We start from the raw sequence: 20564 nt of genomic DNA on the forward strand, positions 1-20564 counted from the left end.
GAAGTAAGCCCTGGCAGTCCATCCTCCACTGATGATTGCTATCTTTTCATCTCACTCCTTTGTACACTTTCCTTCTGCTCATTTTATGTGCTGCTGTCAAGCTGTTTCTCTAATGTTTTTCCTCAGCCTTGAATCCTGTTGTTAAAATCCTCCTTTCCCCTGCATTTGGTTTTAAGATCCTCACTCATATATTTAGGGGAGCACCTCCGTTGTCCACATCTTTTTCTTTGGACTTGACTGCAACATTTTCTTTCCATATCCTGGAACTTACTCTTGTGCCATGTTTTCGATTTATTTTCCATCAGGCTGTTTGTTGGTATTCCTGGAAGGGATGGGAGCAGATAAGAGGTGCAAAGAGAGGAAAAAAAAAAAAAAAAGCCAATATGAAACTTAAAAAGTGCTGGTGATTGCAAGGTAAATGATTGACCTGTTTTAGACCATATTTAAGCATGGGGCATGCAGTACAGACTGAACTGTGATGCAGCTCAGAAAAACTTCATAGATCTGAAGTGCCCCGTATAGTTTGGACAGCACTTTGGTGGACAGAAGATCGTATGGAGATCTCCCTTGGTTTTTTTGTCCAGGATTTACCCATGGACCTGGAAGAGTTAAATCAGTATTTTGCCCTGACTGCAGAACTAATTCTTAACTAACTCATGGGGTGGTTAGACCCCAGTTTCTTCTGAGATGATGCTTTTTAGCTTCATAACAAAATCAGCCATCTGTGCTGTAGGAGCTGGTGTTTGTAGCCATTGGGGCTCATGTTCAGGCTGACATCAGTAGGGATGCTGGCTGGTGCAGCTGTGTGTTAAAGGAAACAGGGAGTGATTGTAGCTCCTTATTTGGGTGACTGTTTTGTTCGGACCATCCTCTCCCGCCCCTGCCGCCAAGCTTATGTGCAGTGTGTCAAGGGTGCTGGAGCCCTTCCAGGGCTGGGACCAGCTGAGCCAGGCCGAGAGCCTTGTGACACCACCATGCACATGGACTGAATGAAATCTAAAGAATTTAAAATCCCAACTAAATGTGTTGGGACAGAACCGCTGAAAAAAATGTGGTTGTTGAACTTAATTAGCGGCGCCAAGTGAGCAGATCCCACTGGCTCAGCACCCGAGCACAAAGCGAGTGCGTCAGGTCACTGCAAGGGCAATGGGAGAATAAAAAGGGCAGGATGGAAAAAAGACCTGGGCCAGGAGCGTGACACAAGGAGAACTGCCAGCTTCTAAATGCTTGTTCAGAGCCAGCTTTCCAGAGAGGCTGGGAGGCTGTGCTTTGTTGTCCTGCAGGGATTATATGCACCTATGGTTGAGTTGGACTGAGCTTATTTTTCTACAGATATAGGCTGATTCAGCAGGAATTGTGGTCTGGAGCTTCAGTGCTGCAGTCACAGCAGCCTACCTGTGTAACAACAAATAGCACAGCAGTTGCTGAAACTATAGGGTTTATGCCGTGTTTTAAAGTCTGGAAGCATGTCTGAATGAACTAGTTCTCAAAAACAAAGGCAGTTGGGCAGGCTGTTTTGGACATGGCTAGAAAGGACTGCTAACCCCAAAAAGCTAATATGAAACTTAAAAAGTGCTGGTGATTGCAAGGTAAATGATTGACCTGTTTTAGACCATATTTAAGCATGGGGCATGCAGTACAGACTGAACTGTGATGCAGCTCAGAAAAACTTCATGGATCTGAAGTGCCCCGTATAGTTTGGACAGCACTTTGGTGGACAGAAGATCGTATGGAGATCTCCCTTGTTTTTTTTGTCCAGAATTTACCCATGGACCTGGAAGAGTTAAATCAATATTTTGCCCTGACTGCAGAACTAATTCTTAACTAACTCATGGGGTGGTTAGACCCCAGTTTCTTCTGAGATGATGCTTTTTAGCTTCATAACAAAATCAGCCATCTGTGCTGTAGGAGCTGGTGTTTGTAGCCATTGGGGCTCATGTTCAGGCGGACGTCAGTAGGGATGCTGGCTGGTGCAGCTGTGTGTTAAAAGGAACAGGGAGTCATGTTTTCTCTGGTGCCCAGCACAGCAGTGGCTGTGGCTGCTCTGCTACTGAGCTGGGAATGAGAAAGCTATGAGCAAACAGTGTGTTTGCCCCACAGTCCTATCCTGGCAAATGGGAAGATGCGTTTGTTGACTCAAGCAATCTCTGGAGCTTGTTATTCCTTGAATTCCTGCAATCAAAGCAGGATGACCCACAGAGAGATGCTGTAGGTCAGTGCAGGTTTTGCTGATTAGAATATGCTGTTTATGCTGTGAGGAAAGCCTGACCCTTGTACTCCTGCACACCTGTCCGTGCATGTGTTTAGTCATTTCTCATCCAGATTCCTTCTCCTCTAAATGGGCAGTCTCTTCTGTCCCTTACTACCCTCCTTCTTTTCCTCAGGCCATCACTCCTGCTGTCACAGGAGAAACCCTGGGGGGTGTCAGAATGAACTGTGTGCCTTGGCTTGGGTGAGCAGGCAGCTACCTGTGCCCATGGATTCAGGTCATGGAGGAAGGCTGATTTAGTGCTGTGAGGGTGGCAGGAGGTGTGGTGCTCCAGCTGAGCAGGGTGACCACGTACTGTGCCACCACCCGTGTCTGTGTGTGCCAAGGGACAGGCAGTGCAGAGGTTTGGCTGGTACGTGCTGTAGGGAGGAGAAACCTGCCTGCAGTCATTTCACAGGGTCTCAGTTCTCCTGAGTTCCTGCTGCATAAATTGTTTGAATGTGTCTGTTCTAATTAAATTTCCTGCGGAGGACTTCAGGACTCCCCTTGCGTATTCATGCTTAGAGATTAGGAAAAAGGAGTCATTGGAGTTAGAGTCTGCATGTAATGCCATATGGATTTATGGCACAAGTTTGAGAAAGAATGCGTGTCATTATCCAAACAATATAGGCTACACTACTGACAACAAGATTTAAAACCATTTCAGAACTATAGTAAAAAATATTTGATATTTTTTGTATATTTCTTCACATTCTTTCAGTGGTTTTAGGGAAGCTGACTGCTACTAGATAATGAATTCATTTTTAAAGCAAAATAGTTTGAGAAACAAGGAAATGTGTGCTTGCCCAATACACATGGAGAAGAACTTCCTCCTCTCACCTTCATACAGATTTCACTGGAGTTTTAGGTCAGAGCGCACAAACAGCAGTAGGATTCACCTTTTCCCCCTCTTCCTAAAGTAAATGCAATGGGATTAAAGAAGGGAAGGGCCAGAACATTGCCAGTATCTCGCTGCACATGGTGAGCTTAGTGGGATTCAACCTCTTGGCTAAATAAGGAGTCTAAAGGAGCTATAGTGAGGCTGGATTACAGAACAGGTATTTCTTATTTCCTCCCTGAGACCTGCAGTCAAGATCACTTAGAATATTTAGGACGCTAATCTGTCTGTTATATTTAGTGAGGGAAGCCTGATTTCTGATTTCTTCCCTTTTTAGTAATAGTCCATCCTGTAAGTCCAGCCTGTGCCCCAAGTAGATGTGAATCTTCATTCCTGCTTAATTGTGCAGGTACATGAATGACAGTTTTGTTGTGCCATGCAGGCAAGTCAGAGAAGAGCAGCAAGAAATGGGGTCTCCAGTGGACATGGGAATCCCTCTCCATCCCTCTTTGAGCAGGGCCCATGGCTGGGCTTGCCAGGGGAAAAGCTGATGTTCGTGGGCATGGGGGAGGCTGGACCCAACCCTCCAGGATCCAGGGAGGTGAGGATTCAGAGCCATTTGCAGGATACAGAGATGAGCTGCAGGAATAAAAGCATGTCCACCCTGACTCATTAACACGCCCAAAAGCTTGCATTTCACAGGGCACAGCTCTGACACACTTTCATTGTGCTGTGGTAGATGCACTATTTCAAGGCTGTCCAGTTATTTGAACTAGGATAAAACTTTCCTGATAATCTGATATCCCTGGAGATTAGGGCATGTTTTTTCCTGTTGCTACATACAGGCGTATCTTTCTGTCATTCTTGCTCAGCTGGGTGATGTCTTGAGGCATAACTGCAGCCTATTCAGAAATATCATCCCACTGGTTTTCCCAGTGGAATGTTTGTGAAACCCTGGTTTGGGAAATAGTCAAATGGCTGGACATTTTGTAATTATACTTGTAATATTGGACACCTAATACAGATTTCTCAGATGGCTGTTTGCTCATCATTCAGCTTTAATTGATGATAATGTACGCTTCAAGGTTCTTTCAGTCAACTAGATAAAGTGGCTAAAAAGCAGTCTCCTTTTTCAGGCAGTAGACAATCTAAGTGTGGTCATCAAGGAGTCTATACATTATTCACAAGGCATATTCAGAGTGTAGTTTTTCAAATACAGTCAGATTTTCTTTTTGAGCAACTCACTTCTCCCCTCAAACAACAGCAAGGAAATAGCAATGTTGCTGCTTCATAACATGTTACGACAAGTTTGCTGGGGCTTGGCCATAGAGCATTCAGCTGATGGCTGAATTACTGGGAAAAAGCCCCTTATTCTTTACTAAAAAAAAAAAAAAAGTGTTAGTTCTTATTCCTCCAGAGAAGGTCTTGAACTTGTGACCCAAAGGTACCTAAAAATTTCTGCTCGTGTGTGTGTGTCTGCATGGGAAACTGTCATTTCTAAGCCTGTCTCATGATAGCTGAATGTGGGGTGGTTATTTTTGTTGGTAATACTATCTGTCTCACAGGGGAGAGGAGAAGCCAGCTCTATTTATAGTTCAGATTCACTGTCAAATGCTATCTTTCACAGCAGTTTTATAAATGCTGTGTGACAGATTCTAAACTGGCACAAGCGAGCAGAAAAAGAGAAGTTGTGCCAATTCACGTTGGTCGAGAGTGCCGGCAAAATCATCCCAGGGGTCAGGCAGCACTTCAGAAACACGGAGCAGCCCTTCAGTGAGCCACCATGGAACATGTGTGCCAGTGCAAGTACTGCAGTGAGGGGCATTAAATCCTGCACTGCACTTCCAGGGAAGGCAAACAGCCCCTGTGCAGCTCCCCAGCTGCACAGCCCTGTGCCCTGCAAGTAATCGAGCTGGCAGAGCCCGGCAGAGGTGGGGGAAAGTACTGGATGTTGGAGAATACACTTCGCAGCAGGCAGACTCAGGAGATGAGCTTCTTATGCCGTAGCATTTTATAAACTCATCCTAAAATTAACTTGTATTGGCCCCCCTCTTTGTGCTCAGTGGGGAGGTGTGTATTAGGTGTGCAAAATTAAAGGAACACCATGACAGGAGCAGCTCATTTTCTGTTTTAACCCCAATAGCTAGATAATACAGCAAATCCTCAAAAGCATTTCATTTTATAGGATCCTGAGGGCAGCTTTACATATAGGTAGATGTGGATGGGGGTTCAGAGCCCCTTTGTGACCATCTCAGGCTTTTTCCTTCTCTAAACTACCATTGATAAGATGTGGACATCCAACACAAAGGAGAGTTAGTTAAGGTAAGTAGAAACCTGTGTGGGAGAGTAAGAGAAAATAACTTCTTGAAAATAGACTTGTGAAATGAGTTTTAGCCACATGCATGGAAGATTTGAGGTCTACTTTCCTGCTAGTCATGTCTTGAATCAAATGAGCTAGAACCAGTGGGAAATACTGTGAAGCCACATCTCAGTCTAGCCAGCATCCTTGTGGCTCATCTAGTTAGTCACTCAGCTGTAGGAGACATCTGTTAAGCAAACTCTTATCTAACAATGCCTTTTTTGTTGCTGGGGTTTTTTATGTGTTGTTTCTCTTACCCTCTCTTACTGTGCTGTTGGGAGTGGTTGTCTTCTACCTCTGTGCAGAACCAAGATCATAGTCTTTGTAGTGCCTGAGTCAGACCCATTTGCTGCGAGCTTTTGTTGGTTTCATGGTCGGACAGGCCTAGCAGCTTCCAGAGCTCGTTTTTTCCACTGGCATAGGGAGCAGTGATACCACAAGCCCCTTGGACTGCATCTCCTGAACAAATCTAGAAGCTGAAGGAGCCCCTTCGGAGAGCTGTGATGGTGCTAGATTCAAGTTGCTGTTGCTGTTCATAGCCACTTGCAGATACTCAGGCTGGGAGATGCCACTATCCCTAAGAGCTGAGTATTGAAGTCACATTGAACATGATTTACTGGGAGAGGAGAAATGTCCCTCTGGTGTAGATAACCAGTGAGGTAGATGCTCACAAAGGAAACTGAGGTTAGTTACATTTTTGCCTTTCCAAGCCTGTATGGATCCAGTGCTCTTTGGCTTTCTTACAGGGAAAGTACCAGAAATGCTGCCTCTGTGGGCACTGGGTTATGTCTTCTGATCTCTTGGACAGAATCAGCCTATCAGATTCTTGAGGCTGAGCATAAGTCGGGAGAGTTTTGCCTTGTCTTCCCTTGCCACAAATAGGAACCTTTTCCTCAAGGATTAAACTTGGTTGATTCATAGAGATGTAGCATTTGCAAATAATTAAAACTGGATTTTGATATGGAAGAGCACAGTTTGCTGCTGTTCTTGCAGCCTTTTCTGCCTTTTCATTTATATTGGGACTGACAGATACATATGCATAATCTCTTTAGAGCAGTCAGGAATCAGTGCCTGAGCTCACTCCAAATGTGCCTGTTATTTTCAACAGGGAAGTTTTTTCCATGTCATACAGCACTGTATGATCAGTTTTGCCTTTATTCATCTGATCGATGTATTATTTGCCTTTATCCATCCTTCAGCATCCATCAGTTTATTCGTGTATCTTCGTATATTGAATTACCTTTCTTTTTCTGTGTCCAAGAAGGCATTTAAATGTGCAAGTAATTTAATCCACACTGGAAAACACTGGAAAAGCAGTTTCAGGTTGATTTAAAAATATTAGAAGTGCTTTAATCAAGAATCTCTTCTTCCATGGAAGTACAATAATTCTTGCATTTAGGCCCTAAGGACTTTTCACATACTGTCCTTCCAAAACTCAACAAATTGAATGCTTACTTGGGCACAGTATCAGACCAGAATTTTAAAGTGTTTTAGCTAGTGGAAATCACTCTTTATTTAAAGACTCTTTAGTTCTTCATTGTACTACTCAATGTTTTTAAACCCACTGGATTTTATTATTCATGTTAGCTCATTAATTTATTTTCAGGATTTTTCTAAAATCTGTAAGAATTAATAATTCTTTTTTATATCAAAGAGCATTTTTAACTATTTTCATTTCCCTGGCGGCTTGAATGTTGCTGTGTGTGTTTATAAGGAAAAAGTTTTTCCTTATTACTTTGCTTGAGGATCACTTCTCAGGGTTCAGAGCTCAGTTTCTCAAGGGCCAGATGAAAGCAAGAGGGTCTCTTGTTGCTGAGATGTGCCGAGCTTTGCACTGCTGGCAGCCCTTGTCTCTTGGCAATCACCACTCAGCCCCTGGCACCTCATATCTGGTAAAGATGGGATTCAAGGAAATTATTAACTGGCAAACCAGTGGCCTGGTTTGCACGACACTTGACATTAAAACTGGCCCTTACTCCATCTGTGTGCTTTGGAGTGGAACCAGGAACTAAATTTAGCAGGTCCTGGCTCCAGGGCGAGTATGACTGTCAGTCCTGCCTGCAGTGCTTGCTGTGACCTGCTTTCCCATTGGTTTACAAAGAGGGGGGCTTCCCTGATGGTTTTCAGATTTTTCGAATGACATTTGTCAGATTTGTTCTGCTCTTCTCATGATTTTTTAGACATAAATATAGCACTGCTTCACTAAATATGCTTTTTGGGTGGTGAATAAATGCTGCTCAGCAAGGCAAGCAACTACTTGGTTTAGTAAAAGAGCTGAAAACAGAAGGGATGTTGAAATTCTTATCTGCTTTTTAGTATTTTAGCCTTCAAAGTAACTGGATATTGGCTTTCAAGTTTTTCTTCTAGCTCGAAGTTTCTGTCTAGAAACTTGACGCTTTTTTAGAATAAACAGAGTCAGAAGTCTGACTGCAGACATCAATATCAGATGACCTGTGTTAAGAGTGGGGACTTCAGTGTTGCTGACTTCCAGTGTTTTTCCAGATAGCAGCAGCAGGGTAGCAAAAAGGGCTTTAGGCCAGCTCAGTGTCACCAAAGGGTCCTCTCTGATCCGGTCCACTCTACAGCACTTTGGAAGATAACTAAGTCACCTTCCCAGCTGCACTCCGATCACATCCCAAACGTTACAAGCTGTCGAACTAGATTATATTTCTATATTCTTGTCTGCAGTGGTAATTTTGTTCATTATTTTCCCCCCTTTGACAAAAAGAGCTAATTTGATACTTGAATTTTAAAGATGCGCAGGTCTTGAATTGGTAAATTTTGAGGTAGTTTCAGTGCAGTACTGAAAATACTGATTTTTGTCACAGAACAGACATAATGAGGTACTACCGATTCTGACAGATCAGGAAATGATTTGTGAAAGAGAAAGTTGTTTCAGGATTTGCTCTAGTTATCAGAAGAAGTGACAGAAGTGACAACCGAAAAAGCAACATGGTAAGAGTTGCCTGCTGCACCCTTTCCAAGTGAGAAAGGGTGTTGTCCGTAGGGTCAAGTCAGAGTAGTGCTGCACCCACAATGAAGAAAAATCGTGCAGAAAATGAGAGGCTTCTTTGAAGGCATTTTTATAACTCGGTGACAATGTTTCTGTTTCTCTAGCAATGCCATCGGTCCCCTCGTCGCGCTCTGGCTTATCTACGAGCAAGGTGCCGTAATGCAGGAAGCATCGACTCCCATCTGGCTGCTGTTCTATGGAGGTGTCGGGATCTGTGTGGGTCTCTGGGTCTGGGGAAGACGAGTTATCCAGACTATGGGTAAAGACCTCACTCCAATCACACCATCAAGGTAGGTCCACAGGTGTCATTGTGGTTGTGTGAACTTTGCGTGTGAGCCAGTCTGAGAAATTGCTGCTCCAATATTTTGTTTGCAATGCAGTTTGCTGGATTTGCTGTGCTTTGATTTTAAGGATAACCTGGCTTTGACTTCTCTGTCTTTCTAAAAAAGAAAATGAAAGAAATAAGCAAAAAAGGAGAAAAAGAAAGAGTGGGAAAAAGAAAGAGAGAAAGGAAAAAAAGTTAACCCTGTAATACTGAATGTGTTTAAGGCATAGAGGTCTGCATGAACAGACAGCAGAGTCTTCTGCTGATGACCTAATTAGCGTGGTAGAAGGTGCATTTGGAAATGGCAAGATTACAGTGGCTTTCTCAGTGTGCTTCAGACTATTAAACCCATATGTATTTATTACAGTAATTTTCATCTTTAATGCATACTCGACCTCTGCTGGTGCTTAACCAAATTACTAATTAGGCACAATTCACCGCAGCGTAGAGTAGTGACGGTCTCTGACGCAATGAGCCATGCAGACGGGGTACTGCAGATGACTAGCCTGTGCCATTCCTATTATTCAGCCCTTTCTTGTTCTCTTAAATTACTCACATGACAAAAATCAGTTGGAGATAAAACAGTCGAAAGAAGAAACGGGTAAGACTTTGGCACGGTGCATGGTATCAGTCCGAGCTGATGCAAAGAGTGATTGTGAAGTGTTTTCTTATGCTTCCCGCAGTGGATTCACTATTGAGTTGGCTTCGGCGTTCACAGTTGTGGTAGCTTCCAATGTTGGACTTCCTGTCAGTACTACACACTGCAAGGTATGCCTTTGCCCAGCGACTGCAGTCAAGGCAGTCTGGACTATTCATCTTGAAATTGTGCTGCTCGAGCCAGGGATAATGGCATGGTGAGGGGAAAACAGCCGCTGACAGAGGATGGTTAGGTAGGGGTGCATCAGCACATCTCGGTCATGCCAGGAACGTGGGCAAGTAATCAGGCTTCCAAAAAATGCGTCGGAGTTGTCACAGTGAAGTCACTGGAATTGGCCACAGCTAAAACTCCATAGCTGCTGCTGAAGAAAAATAGCGCTTACAAAAGCATGACCTCAGTTTTAAAGCAAATGATTGAAAGGAAGAGCCTGGTTTCCTCTGACAGTGCCATTTGAACCTGGTGGGGTAACATTTCTCCCTTGTTCAGAGGCTGCGCACCATTCATCATTTATATTTGACTTGATAAGTGCATGGCATGGGATTTCCTGCATATAACTCTTTTACTACAGGTTTTCCATCTGTCTTTTTTTTTTTTTTTTATTTCTTCACAGTGGATTTTGCATTGAAGTAATGTGTGCGCTAACGGTACTTGTAGCCTCAAATGTGGGTATTCCAATAAGCTCCACCCATTGCAAGGTATTGGAGTTTGCAGTGATACTATCAGTAAATCACATCACTAGGACAAACCATAACAAAATCTGGGAGATACCAACTGTTGCAGATTGCCTTCACTGTGCCATGCCCTGAAGACCGTGACCGCAAAATAACAGGGCTCACTTTTAAAGGCAGTACAGCCAAGCAAAGTCAGCATTGTAGCTAATTGCACAAAAGTCTGGACTGTCTTTCACCTCTACATGGTTGTATTGAACTAACATAGGCATATTAAAATAATGTAGATTCGTAGTCTGTGTGAACCCAGTTATGTGTATTTTAAAACCACCTGTGTGAAAAACACCGCTACATCATTAAGCTAATATTTTAATGTCTCTCTTCTTTTAAACCAATTTGTCCTCACTTTTGTGCATTGTAATACAGAATCTGGCCCTTGTAATTAGTCCTTTGAACAAGGTACTTCGCTGTCTTGTTTTTCCTTTTTTTTTTTTTTAAAGACCACTTTGTAGTATAGATACAGGCTGGGTATTGAGCACAATTTAATTGTGTCATGATGATATTTATATAGCTTGTAGACATGAGGAAGCATGTGGACATTTACTGTACTGGAAGAACATATTGGGAGTTCGGGATTTTGTTCCCTGGGAAATTCTCAGGTCAAATATCCCATCTTTTTTCCTCTGTTTCTCCATGGACTCTCGAGCTCCTGCACATGCAGAGCTGTTTGTTTCTTTCTAGAAACTTGATCCTCTGTTAGGATGTGGGGAATCTCCTCCAAAATCAGAGAGACCCCAGAATGGCAGTCCCTCTGTGTCACTGCATGCCACCAAGACCAAGCCCTAAAAAAAGACAGTCGTTGTAGGATTCACTGCTGCACCCTGAAGAGCTAGGAGCCCCTGGCTGGGGCAGGCGGGTTTCTGGGGATAACTGCTCCATGGCATGGCAGGCAGGCTGGCAAGAAGCCTGGCAGCCTTGCAAGAAGCCTGGCAGCCTTGCCTGTGACATTGACCTGCTTTCCAGTAAAAGAGTCAATGAAATCCACACATCCTGCAAAATGCCCAAAGTTGGTTCAATTGGCCTTTTTCTAGTGAAAACCATTTCTTCAGAAAGCCTTCATCTATTGCAAAATCATTTATTTCTTCTATCCTGGTGCTCTTTGAGAAGCAGCCAAGACTGAGCTGCTCTGAAAGGCTGTTCAGATTTCCTGGCATTGACAGAACTCTGGTTCCTCTAAATCAAGCAGGGAGGGGAAAATAATAACAATGTTATCCACTTCTAAAAATGCTAGCCTGAAACCACCTCCCTTTAAGCTGACGGGTATATCAAATGCATGATGAAGAATTTGCCAGGGAGAATAATACAGCTTTGATTATCTCAGTTGTGTGCCTGAAACACTTCTAGCCAACTGTTGTAAAAGAGAAAACATACTTTGGTCCAAACAAATAGACTGAATTTAAAAAGAAAATGTCTTGGAAGCCATAAGCTAATGAGAGAGGTATTCATTCACTCAATGCAGCTAAAAGCTTGGTCTTTTCTAACTGAAGAGCAAAATAGTTCTTTTTAAAAAAGACTTCCATAAAAGCAGCTAATGTGGTTAGTCTGTGTCTGCTCCCTGTAGCTTGCTGTATCTCATTAAATGGATCATTCTTAATGGGAAGATCCACTTTGCAATAGGATTATTAGACTGTTCCAGGGATGTCATGTTATTATAACTGACTCTGTGTTTCAGCAAAATGAGATCCTGAGTTGAAAGATCCTAAGTGAGCAACACAAGATAAAGCAAACACTTGTAATGGATGTATTCTTGTATTCCTTGTTTTCTTTGAGGGCCCAGGGAAGGAATAAAAGAATTGTTAAATATCATTTGCTCCATGTGAAAATGCTTTGCTGAAAGTGCTGTCAGCCACTGAGTCAAATATGCCTTCTAAAAAATCAGCAGAAAAATTATTTTGCCTTAGAAATCCAAAAAAACCCCAGGTTTGAGGTGAGCCTAATCTTGAGCCTCCAGCATCAGGGATTGGGAATTATTCTTTCCCTCAATATTTGCTTCACTGTGAAGTAGCATTTGCTTGAGTGGGAGCCCTGTTGAAGGGGTGTCAGTCAACTGAATGTGCAGCAGCTGGATAAACTGATGGCAAATAAGGAGCAGCATGGAACAGCTGAGGTGGAGGGAAACCTCTCCGAGGTGAAACAGTAGACTGTAATGAAAAATGGAGACCAAGTATGAAAGAAGGCTCTGAGCAGCAGTTTTTAGATCTTGTAGCAGATGTGGTAGCAAATTGGAGGTTGGTAGCAGGAGGTTGCCTGATGTGCCTCTCACATCTATGGCCAAGCAGCTTTTTCACTCTCAGTGCCTGCTGAGAGCCTGAACTACACCTTCTTCTTTGCCACAGGTCCAAGGGGAGAGGAAAGACCCTTGAAAGCCTCCAAGTCAAGAGGGCTTGGAGGAAAGACCTAATCTTTTGAGCTTCCAAAGGAGTTTGTGGGTCAGAATGCAGTAGCCACATTACTCTGGCTGCAGCAGTTCAATTTCCCCTGGGATAGGGAAACTAAAAAGCCAGTGTGGTGTGAATGCATACCTCCCCTTTCTGCTGCCCGGGTGGGGAAATGATCATATTGAGTCTTAGAGCGCCTATTATTTCTTCTCAGATTACAGATTTGGAAATAAGCATTTCTTAGCTCTAACAGAGTGTGTTCATGTGCAGATAAAATAAGAGTGCAGCAGTTAAATGCTTTTCCTCTGCAAAAGTGACTTTGCTGAGGTCATTCTGTCAGCTCCATTTTGCCATTATGATTTTGCGGTTTTGAAAAATATTCTCTGTTGCTATGATTGAATTATCGTATTCTGTGTGTTCTTATTATACACCATTGCACAGGAACAAGAGAGCCAAAAGCATTTCTGTAATGCTGTAAGCAGAGCATACTGAAGGCAAACTGCACTGGTTTCAAACCAATCTCAAAGTAGATATCATCTGAAATTCTACAGAAGGTGTAGTGTGCCTACACCCAAGGATTAGCTACTCTCCTAACCTCTAGTCCATCAAAAATCTCTATTAATAAACTAAACTTTAATAATGTTTAAAACAGATTGCCAATGCCATCATTGCTGATACCATTCAAATTTCAGGAAGGACTCGGAGATTAGCATGCATAGACTGCAGGCTCAATATGTAACACTTCTTTTTGCAAGCATTACAGGCAGATGCTAAGGACACACAAAATGAGCCTAACGGCAGAGCTGCTGAAAACCCAAATGCTGTTTCCTTGGGTTAATGCTCTGATGTAGTCACAAGTGTGGGGTTCCTCTTCACCTAGGTACACCTCCACCTCCTAAATACACTTATGCCTCCTAATTACAGAACAACATATTGTGCACTCCAGGAGTGTTCAGATGAAATATTATCCAGCAGATTTCCTTATTGGGTCAAACTTTTGACAGAGGCCTTATTGGTCATAGAATATCAAGTTTAGTTTTCCCTTGTTCTGTCAGAGGCACCCTAGAGTTACAGGGTCTTTCACAAGTAACTCTTCTCCAAAAAGAAAAGTTACACAATAGTTAGAAGCTAAACAGGTGTTAGCAAAATATGCAGATTTGGTATCCTCATGCTATCTTTCCCTGATTCCCTGTACTCCTGGCATGTATTATTTTCCTGGCTCTGTACAAGGGGAGCAGCCCATCTTTTGATCTATAGTCAGGGACTGATACTCCCATTAAGAAAATAAGCAGGGAGGCAGGGATGGCACTTCAGGGAGCACATGCCCAGCTGTGTCTTGGAGTTTCCTTACCTTCAAAACAGGATATTTCTTCCACATTTCTTGCTGCTTTACCGTGCACTTTGAATAGACTTACACTGTTTTTGCTAACAGCATGGAAAGCACTTCCAGGGCAGAAAGAAAATGTAGTCTTTCTGAAGTTTTTGTATCATTTTTCATTGAAAATGTTTTTCTCAGTCATATTTTTTTTCTTAAAAATTGATGTGCTGGGTTTATACCTGAGCCTATGAACTGAAAATACCTTTGAAGGAAGAAAAGGTTGCAGCTTTGCCCATAACACAGTGTATTTTGTCTAAAAAACCACTGACCTACCCAGCTGCCCTGGTAGCAGTGTCTTTGAAGGATATCTTGGTGTTTCATCCATTCCTCACCATCCTCTTGGTCTCTGAACAGTTTGTGTGCCCCATAGTATTAGTCTGGTGTCTTTGTCTGCAAGACAGGATTTTAGCTCTGGATGCTTTGCTTAGCCTAGCTGGTCCAGAAGGGCTGTTTTCCTTCACAGGGCTCAGATTGATGGTTTGATGTGCTGGGTCTAAGCCTGCACTGTCTATCTGCCCTCTGCCAAGCCACCATCACTGCCACAGGGTGGGCTCAGCTGCTCTTACCTTACCACTGCCATCCTGTTTGTAGCCTGCAATATTGGAACATGGTTGTGGTGTTTTGAGTCAGTGCTGAATGTGGGGCTGTGCAGCTGCTGGGGGACCAGCCAGGGCATCCCAAACCAGCGAGAGAACAGGCAGGTGGGACAGGAACCATGAGAGCTGTCCTGGCCTGCCCCATGTGATGCTCTCCAGCAGAGCCTTAAAAACAACTTTCCTGGTGTTTTCCTGATCTAAACTGCAATCAGGCCAGAGTCAGTGGACACTTGGAAACACATTCACCACTGTGGACTGAGTCAGGTAGATGGCTGCCTCAAGGAGTTAACAGGGCAGAGAAAAACTCACCAACATATTTTATTGCCTTTGGCTGACCCCAAGACTCATGAAAATCAGGAGAACATTGAAAAACAAAGGTTTAAGTACCCTGGCACTGTCGCCCTCCTGCCACCACACCAGAACAGCACCATTGTCATCCTGCGGGGCTTCTTTATCTCAGAGCATTGCTTGGTATCAGCTGGCTGGCATTGGTGTGGCCGTGGGCATGTTACAGGGGCCCAGACCTACCCCTCACACCTTGTCTCCCTCTCTCTTCCCCACGCTCCCAAGGTTGGCTCTGTGGTGGCCGTCGGCTGGATCCGCTCCAAGAAAGCCGTCGACTGGCGCCTCTTCCGCAACATCTTCCTGGCGTGGTTTGTGACTGTGCCGGTGGCCGGCTTGTTCAGCGCCGGGGTGATGGCCTTGCTGATGTACGGGATCCTGCCTTACATCTGAGGAGCTTCCTCTGCCGGGAAATGGGGAAATGGCCGAGCTACTACCGATGGGAGAAGCGTTCCCGTGAAAGAAGCAGTCAGAGAGGAGCCATCTTCCATACCTATCTTCTTATCTACTGTACATAACAATGTGTCATATTGGTGACATGGTGATGTGGTGCCATTTCTTATATATTAAAGAAATATATATGCATATAGTAGGTAACAATACCTAAGTTATATCATCAGTGGGGTGAAAATAATTGCCTAGAACTTAATATTTAGTAAAATTTGTACATAGTGTATCATTTTGGTGGCTATTTTTTAATCTTTTGAAGAAGAGTATGGATTAGGAAATGTTTCTTGTCCATTTGATATAAGAAGAAGCGAGGTACAGGACTGCATAATACATGAATTTTTTAAAGCTATTACGATACTGGAACAAAATAAAATGTGCAGAAGTGCTTTTCATAAAATAACTTTGTTCATATCATATTGATTTTCGTGTATCATAGCGTGATGGTTATGGCTGTGTAAATACTTATGAACAGTAACTTTTAAATGGTGCATTTCCCTTATATATTTTGGATAAGAAAGTTTAGGAAGTACCAAAGAAGCAGGGGAATAGCTTGCCGATATTATGTTGTTGTCTCCACGTGTGTTGTGTTTCCCCACCTCTGATTCAACGTTGTTTTCACCAAGCTCCAGCCACTGAGGCTGGGATAGTACTGTTCATGTCTTAATGTAACTTAAAAAAAAAAAAAGCGCACACAAAAAATTAGTTCTCGTGACTTAGTAGGCAGCCCGTGGCTCTCCACATTAGCTGATAGTAAACTGACTTCATTTTGTGGGTTGATACTTGAGTATCTCACGGCTCACCTTCTACCTTTCCCCCCTTCAAGACTCAGCTCCCGGTTGCCCTGCTCTCAATTCCTGCGGGAGGACAGCCCGCCAGCCTCCCCTCCTTCTCTCCATCCCGACACAGGCACACACTCTCAGGTACAGCAGCAGGGCTGTGCAGCACACGGCACCCCCGCGTACAGAAGCGAAGGGCAGCAGCGGGCGGGAAAGGGCTCAGCCCTGGATTTGTACTTGGAGGTAATGGGCGCCCACGGGAGTGCTGATCCATGCAGGGGAGGACGTGAGCAGGTGCTGCCTCCCCCCCTGGCAAGTCCCTTCCCAGCCACAGCCAGCAAGCTTCCTGCTGTGCTGCCTACAGCGAGGAGGGGAGACGGGAGCCTGGCCCTGTGTGGATGAAGCTTGAATGGTAACCAGAATTTGGGATGAGATTTTTTTCACGGCAGCTCAGGGGAAAATGGCCAGCTACACCCCCTGCATGCCTTTGGAAAGCACATTTGAATGGAGGTTACTGATTTGTGGGTGGAAGGCAAAGGGCAAGGGGTGCCGAGAGGAGGTTGGGAATCTGTTACTGTTTAAATGCTGCTAAATTTTTGATAAAGTGTTCTTGGTACTCCATTGTGATTTTTCCATTGGTCATTCATACCAAATTTATAATAAAAAGATAAACAGCCCCTCTAACTGCCTCTTGCGTTTTTGGAGTGTTACTCAGCTGTAATGGGAAGGCTCCCAGGCAGTTAAAGCCTACTCCTTGGCATCTGCCGCTTTTTGTCCTTTGTCTGTCGTGGTCAGTGGGATCAAACCATGCTCTGTGCGGCGCTGACAAAACCTCCCTTTTCTTCCTGCTGTCCTGGCAGCCCCAGTGCCCAGCCCTCACTCTGCCCGGGCTTGGCTCACAGGCGTCTCTCCGTCGAGGTTTGGGAGCTCGTGGGCAGCTTCAGATGCATTCCCTGGGCACTCACTGCCTCCAAATGCCTCCCTCACTCTGCCTCCTTTCTGGGGCTCTGGAAGCATCCCTGTTGCCGTGGCACCCTGGTGCTCGGTTTCCAACCCCTCTGAAACCTTAGAGCTGTGGTATAAATAGTGTTGGCAAATGTGTGGGACTGGTGGGCAGCAGCTGAGTGACCAGGGCAGCCAGTAAACCCACAGAGACAATTTAGGACCTGTGGAAAAGGGTGGAAGAACTCACCTTATCTTAACACTTGCACAAACAAATGCCTGCCCAGTGGCCCAGCAGCTTCCCACCTTGTTTTATCTACAGAGTCAAACCAGACTTCTCTCATTCCAGTGGCAGGGACAGAGCTGCAGCCCTGCCAGACACGGGCAGCGTGCAGAGGGTTGTGCAGCTCTGGGGGTATGTGATAATCCCCCAGCACACGCAGCTGGGTGTCTGTCAGCACACACATATATAAATAAAACTGCTGTGAGGGAAATGGCTGGCAAGGAAGCATCTCCAAAATATTCCTTGCCCAGCTACTATAACCTTCAATGTGGAGAGAGATGGAAAATCCAATGTGACTTTATTCACACCACAGAGGTGTCCTTTGCTACCCCAGAGAAGCAGAATCTGCAGGGGAAGAACAACTAGTGAAACATGGTGCAAAACTGGGCACAGTTAAAACTCCCTTTGCTCAGGCAGCAATCAAAATAGGTCTATTTTCAGCTCAGGAAATGGTGGGGGGTTTGCATTTTCCCAGCAGCACTGGAGCTCAGTGGGGCCGGAGAGCTGAGCTTGTTTAGCCAAGGCCTATTTAAGAAGCAGATGCTCTGATAGACCTCGACAGAGACACTGGATCTTTATGCCCTGCAGGGCTGCCCTGTCCCCTGGCAGAGCTGTTCCCACCATGGTTCACAGCCATCAGGGCTGCAGCCCTCCCAGGCAGGACACAGGACAGCATGGCTGTCACCAGACAGACCTTGCTGCGTGCTGGGGAGAAGCGTGCACACGCTGCTGGGCTGCAGGAAAAGTGAACTCAAGGAACAGGTCAGAGAGACAGAAGCCTGATGTACAAGTAGAAACTGCTTTAGCTGAGGAAATGCAGCCTGAATTTCAGAAACCAAAGGGTCTACTGTGCTTCATAGACCAGTGGTAAATCTTTGACTCAAACCAGCCCGCGGAGAATCAGCTGGCAGTGTGAAGGTGCTAATAGACTAATTACCCTCATCAACCTCTCCTCCTGCCTCCAGCTTTCACCTCACTATCAGATCTCGTGCTTTGCCCTAGGAGTTGCTTTGCCTTTGCGTGTCTGATGTAGGCTGGCATGATGCTGGGACATGTTATTGCCACTAGCTCTGCTTGTGCTGCTTGGCAAAGTGCCCTGTGGTGGTGAAGTTGCTGTGGCATGGTGACCTGTGCATCCTGGTCTGTCCTCCCTAGCAGAGCAGCCCTGTTCTGCCAGCTCACTGCTGCTGGTCTCCCACCTCCAAGGTGAGTGTCCTGTGTGCTAATGACTGCTCCCACTGGCTGAACACCCCCTGGAGCAGGAGCTCTGCCCATGCCACAGGCACTGAGATTTGTTTTGGAGGTGGTCACTAAATGCTTCTTGAGGGGACGTGTGTGGTGAGAGAGGCCAGGAAACGCAGTGGGGAAATGGATGGGGTAGGACAATGCAAAAGCACAGGGTCCTTAGTTCTTTTGTGGTAGAGAGATCTGGATTGTTTTGTGTGAGGTCCTATTCCAGATTTGGGGACCTGGATGCCACTGGACTGCAAGATGATGCTGATGGACAGATCCATATTTTTGGAGGGCAGAAGACTGTTTGAATTGGTGTCTTGTGCTGTTACTTCTCTAAAGAAGGTCGACGATGGGAAAAGTGGTTTGTTTCGATTTTGTGGGGGTTTTTTCAAGTTGAAGGACCTTTGGTTTTGTGTTCCTCTTTTCATGGAGCTTGCTTTAGTGATACTAGTGATATGGTTTGATGGAGCATTGACTCCACCTACTGGTTGCCAAAAAGAAGTCTGAACTGGAGTAAGATTTTTATTGCCAATGTGAAGCTTTGTTAGCCTCCTTTTTCTAAGCAGTAAAGCAGAACAGAGAGGAATTATATGTAACAAAAATTAAACTGTACTCTTTCCAGGTGAAATTGTACAAATAACTAAATATTGCACAATCAGATTAATTTCCAGTATCTTAGGTTCTAGGAGATAAAGGTATTACTGTTGCACTGAATTAAATTACATTTTCATACTGATTGATACAAGAAGACTTTTCTTCTACTTGTCTTGCAAAATTAACCAGTACGTTATTTGAGTTTTTAAAACTAGGCAGTGATGCTAGTTTAGCACTGTGTTGATGAGCAAACACTTTTTCGAGGGTTAGCATTGGTCTGAAAGATTTTATAAGCATATTACACCACTTGTTCAAGTAATTGCAGTTTTTAAAAGGGCATTATTTTTCCTAAGTGAAATAGTAATTATAACTTGTACAAATACGTTGTGATGTTGCCAGCTTTTAGGTGCTGAGGTTTTTTGCGTGAGAAGGTGAATGTGAATAACAAAAGCTTGTTTCCTTCCTTAACTGCAACCAGCTTCAAAACAAAGTTGGTGCCTGGAAACCAAGCACAAACAATGTCTGAGTTTCGGGGCTCCTTGCATCTGTCCCAGCTGACACTAAACATCCAGCTTCAGGAAGATGACTTCTCATCTGATAAACCCTAAAGTCAAGGATGTGACATGTGCTACTGCTGGGCAGTGCTGCTGCAGGGCAAGTATTTACTGTAGATCATTATTAATTTCTGTGCTTCAGGAAGAGAAAAAGGAGTGGCAGGTGTCCAGCTGGTGGCCAGTCCTCTTCATTGCCCCATTGCAGTCTGCCCCTGGATGGACCTTCCCACACGATGGCATGGTGCATGCCAGTTTCTTTGCCGTGAACAGCTCATGCAGCTTACAGAATTCAAGTTGCTGCTAAAGAACTTGTTTCTGGTCTCTCATTGTAAGGACAGCTGGGGTTCTCTGCCTCTGAAAGCTGACTTCATTCACTAACTAGGGATACTCCACCAGTCCATATTGCTACCCTGGCACAAAGGGAGATGCTTGTACCTGCAGATCAAGTTGCCAGTGTCAGGGAAAGGCAAGGAGGGTGTAGTACACTGATCATACGTGAAACAGGAAGAGGGTTCTAAGTGGAAAAGCATGGAAGCATTTTTGGATGATACTAAAACTGCTTTCCTGCTGTGAGAGGATTTATCATCTTTTCTGCTGGAGAGATAAAAAATATAGGAGGGTTAATCTGAAAATGTTACCTTGCTATTTTGATCTACTTTGTAATGGGCGATCTTCTCTTGGTCTTGCAAGACAATGTTGAGAATCCTCTTAATTCCTATGGAAAACAGGCACACCTTGAACTGCCCAATGCTTCTGGTCTGAATAATTTTCTGTGTGTCTGATTTTTCCACTTATTTTTGCTTCTCATGGAATCCTGGTGATCTCTGTAATGGAAATTGCATGTGACATGTCTTTCACACTCATGGGCT

General features: G+C 44.4%; 1 protein-coding gene across 4 annotated transcripts in view; it reads left to right on the forward strand.

Moving 5' to 3' along the window:
• SLC20A2 (solute carrier family 20 member 2) overlaps nucleotides 1-15713 on the forward strand; it is a 31282-nt gene extending 15569 nt beyond the window's left edge. The window contains exons 8-11 of one of the 4 annotated variants that reach the window (XR_010721482.1): nucleotides 8563-8748; nucleotides 9467-9551; nucleotides 10052-10136; nucleotides 15092-15105. Coding sequence is in view for 3 of the 4 variants with exons in the window: in XM_066186219.1 (XP_066042316.1) it covers nucleotides 8563-8748; nucleotides 9467-9551; nucleotides 15092-15256 (436 nt within the window). In the remaining variant the exon portion in view is untranslated. Of the gene's footprint in view, nucleotides 1-8562; nucleotides 8749-9466; nucleotides 9552-10051; nucleotides 10137-15091 lie in introns of all 4 variants that reach the window. The other 3 variants (XM_066186219.1, XM_066186220.1, XM_066186221.1) reach the window with 3 other exon arrangements.
• Nucleotides 15714-20564: the final 4851 nt, after the last annotated feature.

Source organism: Chamaea fasciata, unplaced genomic scaffold (genome assembly GCF_029207755.1).
Source record: "Chamaea fasciata isolate MVZ Bird 193981 ecotype frontalis unplaced genomic scaffold, bChaFas1.0.hap1 SCAF_6, whole genome shotgun sequence".
NCBI lineage: Eukaryota > Metazoa > Chordata > Aves > Passeriformes > Sylviidae > Chamaea > Chamaea fasciata.